General features: G+C 50.3%; 1 protein-coding gene across 4 annotated transcripts in view; it reads left to right on the top strand.

Moving 5' to 3' along the window:
- Nucleotides 1-895: 895 nt before the first annotated feature.
- The window catches only part of LOC311317983 (cytoplasmic polyadenylation element-binding protein 4-like), a gene marked incomplete at its 3' end in the record, with an annotated part of 10,634 nt that continues 4,899 nt past the window's right edge, over nucleotides 896-6,630 (top strand). The window contains exons 1-6 of one of the 4 annotated variants that reach the window (XM_084449141.1): nucleotides 896-993; nucleotides 1,907-3,023; nucleotides 3,442-3,540; nucleotides 5,024-5,117; nucleotides 5,733-5,783; nucleotides 6,104-6,127. In XM_084449141.1, the coding sequence (XP_084305267.1) occupies nucleotides 1,971-3,023; nucleotides 3,442-3,540; nucleotides 5,024-5,117; nucleotides 5,733-5,783; nucleotides 6,104-6,127 (1,321 nt within the window). In that variant the 5' untranslated portion in view covers nucleotides 896-993; nucleotides 1,907-1,970. Of the gene's footprint in view, nucleotides 994-1,162; nucleotides 1,203-1,315; nucleotides 1,449-1,906; nucleotides 3,024-3,441; nucleotides 3,541-5,023; nucleotides 5,118-5,732; nucleotides 5,784-6,103; nucleotides 6,128-6,630 lie in introns of those variants that run through there. The other 3 variants (XM_084449144.1, XM_084449142.1, XM_084449143.1) reach the window with 3 other exon arrangements.

A 6,630-nucleotide genomic window follows, 5' to 3' on the forward strand; every position in this document is an offset into this window, starting at 1 on the left:
AAGCTGCCTTCCAGCTGGTCAAAGAGATGCACCACCACCAGCATGCACTCCACAACCTGCTCCCTCAAACAAGAGCTGAACACACAGAGACTGCTCAGAAAAGGGACTAACATCACAAGAGCTGAACACACAGAGACTGCTCAGAAAAGGGACTAACACCAAAAGAGCTGAAAACACACAGAGACTGCTCAGAAAAGGGAATAACACCACAGACTTTCCTTGCCGGACGAGATGTCTGAGGACATCAACCCTGCCCACAGCTGTCAGACTTTATAATAAGTCTATATAATCGTCCCCAGGTCTTGTCATGTCTGTGTGTGTGTGTCTGTGTGTATAGATCTCTGTGTGTATAGATCTCTGTGTGTATACTGTGACATGTTTAGCATTTTATGTCTGGATGGTCATTTTTTGTGATAATGTGTAATATCATTTTTTAAATTGTATTTAGTCTTTTAATATGTGTATCCTTTTATATTAGCTACTTTTGTAAATTGTGCAATCTTTTTCAGTGTAAACTGCGATTGTGAATTAAATAAACTATAATATATATATATGTGTGTGTGTGTGTGTGTGTGTGTGTGTGTGTGTGTGTGTGTGTATTTTATATACAGTACTGTATTTTCACGTAAAGTGATGGAAGTCTAGACTCCTCCCACGAATTTCTAGACATCCTTATTTGGGAGGAGAGCGTCTTTACGCCTGTGTCAATTCATTGCGGGGGAGTGGAATGGGCGTGGTCTCCTAACAAATATCCAATTAAACGCGATTCATCTGTGCAGCTGGGCGGGGCTGGAGAGGGAAACCCTGGCATGGTGGCTGGTGGACGGGGCGGGGCGGGGCGGGGCTAGGAGACGGAAGTGTCTCCCGACTGGCCCAGCTGTCATCGCAGAGAAGAGACCCATTTACACCGGCTGACTGGTAAATGCAGAAAATGGAAAAAAGCTGAAATATGCCTCCGTCAAGAAACGATACGGTCATGTCACCAAACTAGAGGTATAAGATCTAATCATTATCAATTACATAGGATTTGATGTTGTACCGTTAGTAGCACTAAGGTTTATATTCGTACTTTGAAATCTAAAAAAACGATGATGACAACGATTGGAAGGCTGTGTGACATTGAACATACAGGACACGAAACCGACGAGGTCGTTTAAAGAGCCATACACCATTTGCGGCTGCTGCTATCCGTGCACATTTTGGTCAGTGTTCCGCTTCTCATTTTCTGACACAACAACCGACACATTGTTGCCAGTCTGCGTCAATCGGTCTTTCGATGTCTTGCAAATCGGCTACAATGTATCTACTGTAGGCTTTTATCCCAGCCTCGCCGCTTGTATAAGGGGGAACTACCCTAGATTCAGAACAGACAAGAGACGTCACCAGAATTTTCCTCTATTTAAATGGTAGCGTCGGAGGAGGTCATTGCAGAAAAAGGCAGATATTCGGTATGTGCTCGTGTCTTTACCCTCTTCAGCGATCGAGCATACACAGACATTGCAGTGCATTGACCGACGCTAAAATTGATCAAGTGCAATCGAATGATTAATGGGGCACATGTAGGGTAGCGAAGCAGCTGTTAGCTTTGCTGTTAGCCACATAACGACCTTTGGAGACGTCAGCTACTCTGTAGCCAGGCTATTTGGTTGCTTTCGCAGTTAGCCTACGCAGGTTAGGTTGGGTGTATTCCGTGGCGGCCTGCTATGCTAGTGTGATATCACATCTAGGCCGTGGCTAAGCGAGTCAATGATTTAATCTCATTGATTACATCACGGGACCAGCCAGGCAGACTGCAGCCGTAGCAAAGTCACTGCAGTTGGCTTGTGTTTTTGAGGCCAGACCAAATGTGGTGTAACAGCCTTTTGCATTAATGTCCTCCTGCCTTCCTGCCTGTCTCCCCCCCCAGGAAAAAGAAGACACAGACCAAAAGAAAGACAAAAAGTCCGACTAGGATTTATTGGGTTTCATAAATGGGGGACTACGGGTTCGGAGTCCTGGTCAAGAACAGCAGTGGCAATAAATCTGCTTTCCCCGTTCGGATCCCCCCTCACCTCCAGCCCCAGCCCCACCACCTCCCCCCTAACCCCCCCAGCCCCCCGGCCTTCGTCAGCAACGGCTCCTCCACCAATGGGGGCAGCGCCTGGCTGTTCCCTTCCGCCGTAGCCCCACACTCGAACATGCAAGATGACATTCTTGAGTCGGACAAGTCCAAAGCCCTGGACCTCCAGGACATGCAGGAGAAGTCCCAGGCGCAGCCCCAGGCCCTGTCCCCGGGGCAGCAGGAGGCCGGGGGAGGCCTGGGGGAGCTGGAGGGCGCCCTGCCTGAAGAGGGCTCGCTGGAGAAGGGGTCCCTGGAGAGCAGCGGGGGGAAGGACAAGCTGAGGATGGAGTCCCCGGTGCTGGGGGGCTTCGACTACCAGGACAGCCTGGGGATCGGGACCAGCTGTGCCCAGTCCACCTCCTCCTCCTCTCTGACCAGCTTCAACAACTGGTCCCCCGCCACCCCGTCCAACCCGTCCCCCCTGGTGGGGGGCGAGGACGTGGGGGGGTTCTTCAACGCCAACGGCCCCCCCCTGCTGTTCCAGAACTTCTCCCACCACGCCGGGCCCGGTTTCGGCGCCGGCGGCAGCTTCTCCCCCCAGATCGGCCCGGTCTCCCAGCACCACCCGCCGCCGCCACCACACCCCCACCACTACCACCCCCACGGCCAGGGGGTACCCCCGCAGCACCGCCGCTCCCCCGCCAGCCCCCACCCCGCCCCGCCCTCCTTCCCCCCGCACCCCCACCGCTCCACAGCCTTCACCCAGCTGCCCCACCTCGCCCCTGCCCAGAATAAGCCCCCCTCTCCCTGGGGGAGCTACCAGAGCCCTTCCACCCCCACCTCCACCTCCTGGAGCCCGGGCGGGGGCTATGGGGGTTGGGGGGGCTCGCAGGGGGTCCGAGAGTACCGCCGGGGCCTCAACGGAGCAGTGACGGCCCTCAACTCCATCTCCCCCCTGAAGAAGTCCTTCCCCAATAACCAGGTAGGGGTCAAAAGTCATCATGCCTCTTACCTATTAACCAGGTAGGGGTCAAAAGTCATCATGCCTCTTACCTATTAACCAGGTAGGGGTCAAAAGTCATCATGCCTCTTACCTAGTGGGGCAGTGAAGAGAACATCCCTGAGGCCAAAGCGCGTGGCGCATTGCGCAACACCTTACCCAGTTAACCCTGTTCTCTCACTGTCATAGAACCCGTTGCGCAGCGCCTGCCGCGTGCTTCGGGCGTTATGCCCGGCCTTATAAGAGCGGCCGCCTTCGTCTTCCTCTGGCACCGTGCTTTCTGAAGTATCACATGTCACCATAGACGACTGTGGTGCATGCACAGTGCTCAGGCTAGGATAGTCTCTTCCATTCATATCACTTTTGTTTTGTTTTGATGTCAATGATGGTCATTTTTCAGGTGCCCTCCCAGAAGTACCCTCGCAACAGCTCCGGCTTCAGCCACAAGGGCTGGATGGAGGACAGCATGGGCCGCAGCGACAACGTCTTCCCCTTCCAGGTAAGGACTGCTGGGTCAGGGCTGCCTGGCGCCACGTATTCAACCTGCCAGGCTGGCGAGCCAGGAGAAGATGGGGACTCCCAGTGGAAACAAAATGGATGACGTTCACCATGAAAACCAATGAATGGCCCCGTTCCACCATCTCCCCCAGCACAGTACCCGTGTGCCCACTAGCATGAGATAATGCTGGTTTTTAATCATAATGTCAAGCAATGTGATTAAATTATTGTGTTGTACATTCCCCAAAAAAGAAAAAAAAAGAAATTAGAAAGTCTAAAATGAAACAGGCTAGAGATGTGTATAGTACAGCATCTGATCTCGTTTGTGAAGATCGAGACAGTCTTCCAGATTGATGTGTGGCGCATGCAGGTAAGTGCTATCTTTGAGATCATCAGACCTAGTAGGAACATGTATTGGCCTGATCTGGTAATAGCATGGCCTTCCTCTTGTCCTGGTTTGATCAGAGCTTCTAGAGGGGTCGAGAGGGGTCTAGAGGGGCATGTTGGCACAGTGTTGTGTGGTGACCTCACACCTAACAAGACATCTATCTGTCCATTCATCCTTCCTTACCTCCTTTCTTGAGGCTATCTCTGATCCAAGATGATCAGAATTGGCTGACGTGGTAGGGCGGACATTTTGTTTTTTGAACAAACGAAGTGTTAAGACAGTTGGGCCTCTGCTAGTTGAGCCCATATGCTTGCCCACAACTGTGGAGGTCCGACAGGTTTTGACAGGTGTAAACAAGCAATGTGGTCACTAGTGGCTCCATCTTGTACTCTGATTGGTCGGTTTGGTATTGCAGCCATATTGCACACACCTGTCCAGTCCACTCTGATCTCAAGTATGCCCGGGGGTTGGGCTGTAGGGAAGTGCATTTGTCAGTGTGCTCTTGATACCAGAGCTCAAGCCAGAAACAATAGATTATCTGTGTGTGTAGAGATCTCTCAGAAGATTAATAGATTATCTGTGTGTGTAGAGATCTCTCAGAAGATTAATAGATTATCTGTGTGTGTAGAGATCTCTCAGAAGATTATCTGTGTGTAGAGATCTCTCAGCAGATTATCTGTGTGTGTAGAGATCTCTCAGCAGATTATCTGTGTGTGTAGAGATCTCTCAGCAGATTAATAGAAATGGTTCAAGAAGAGGCTAGTTTCGGTTTATGACCGTTACTGTGACATGTCCATGTGGAGGGGTAGATCACCATGACAACACGCTGTCTTCTAAGCCACGGGTCACGGTCCTGGGCTGATTAACGAAGCGCTTTCAAGCGTCCTGGCTCCTGCTTTCGGCTTGCCTGTAATGAAGGCGGGGTCGGGTGATCCAGGCGCCAGCCAAGGAGCTGGAACGACACGTTTTATTCTTACTAAAGGTACCACAACAACAAACTGTCAAGGGTTGTTCTAACACCTGCAGGTCCTGGCTCAGGAGAACGCTCTCGGTTGGAAACACGGAGTTCTAATGGTAGTGTTCCTCTCGGTCTCAGCAGGAGAGAACCCGGTCCTTTGATGGATTCAGCATGCATTCCCTGGAGAGTTCCCTGATCGACATTATGAGGGCTGAACAGGACTCCTTGAAAGGTTGGTTTCTCACACACGTACAGAATCTGTTAGAAATGGAGGGGGGTGTTTACCAGGAGGATCGGAGATCTGTTGGAAGAACCTGATATGAATTTAGAGTATGGTTTAGTGTGCCGTGGGAGTGATGGAAGCATTGGGGAACTATATATGATTAGTCTGTTCTAACCACACGCACACACAGCTGCCATACTCCTGCTGTGTTGGCACTTTGATCTTCCTCCTCCCTTTCTGCTATGAATTAAACATGAATTTAAAGTTTTGTCGCATCCCATCTTTGAAGTTTTTAATCCGGAAGAAAATACCACTGCTCTGTTCAAGGACATTTTTCCGTGTGATCATTTTGCAACGGTTGAGTCATGCATCCCTGTTTCCACGACCGGATCCTTTTTTACTATCCATTGCAAATTCAGTAAGAACCCTCTTAATGCATCTTGATAGGCTACCTTTTGAAGATTAGCCAACCACTCTCCTACATCACAGACAGGCTGCAGGTTCTAGCGGGGGGGGGTTGTGGGATCAGTGGTCTGACAGACAGAGACGGGTGTGGAGGTGATCAGGACTCCTGCGTCTGTAACTGAATTCTTGTCCACCCTCCCCCAACCCCGCCCCCTGCAGGTCGCTATGGTTTCCCTCATCAGGGTGGAGACGGATCCCTACCTATGAATGGTATGTAAACATCACATGTTCATGCCGTGTAGTATGTAGCAATGTAGTTTGTGCCGGGTAGTTCATGTAGAGGTGGTGTGTGTGTGTGTGTGTGTGTGTGTGTGTGTGTGTGTGTGTGTGTGTGTGTGTGTGTGTGTGTGTGTGTGTGTGTGTGTGTGTGTGTGTGTGTGTGTGTGTGTGTGTGTGTGTGTGTGTGTGTGTGTGTGTGTGTGTGTGTGTGTGTGTGTGTGTGTGTGTGGAGGGGAAGGGGGTTGATTGTGACATAACCCTGTGCTGTTGAGAAATGGTGTGAAGGGTTTTCTGTCTTGTTTTACATGCAGCCAGGAGCTATGGCAGGCGACGAGGTAAATCCACTGTCCGTGTGTTTCTGTCGTCTCAAGTGACCTCATTTGCAAAGCGGCCATGACGCTTCCATGCTGCCTGTCTGGTTTGGCCTGTGTGTTCACCTGGTTACTCATCTGCTTCCTGCTGCCCTTCTCTCTGTCGGGTGTCTGTGCTGCTGGGCTGGTGTGTTTCACAAGGGCCACTTGTCACAAAAATTAATTATTGCGATTGGTGTCATCCTTTATCACAATTGGTGTATTTGTATTTTTTCATTTTTGTGCTTTTACTTAAGCACTGGTGAAGCTCTTAGAGGCTTGTTTAGAAAGGAGACAGGCTTATGACTTCTGGCGACTAGTAGTTCTCTTGACTACCTACGTTGAATGCACTTATTGTAAGTCGCTCTGGATTAAAGCGTCTGCTAAATTACTAATGTAACGTGCAGTCGTCATCATAATGCAATCCCTGTCACTTACTCATCTGAAATGTGCAAAAATGTAGAAAAGTGCAAAATGCTTCTCTCATA

This window comes from Borostomias antarcticus (genome assembly GCF_949987555.1).
Source record: "Borostomias antarcticus genome assembly, chromosome: 14".
Lineage (NCBI taxonomy): Eukaryota > Metazoa > Chordata > Actinopteri > Stomiiformes > Stomiidae > Borostomias > Borostomias antarcticus.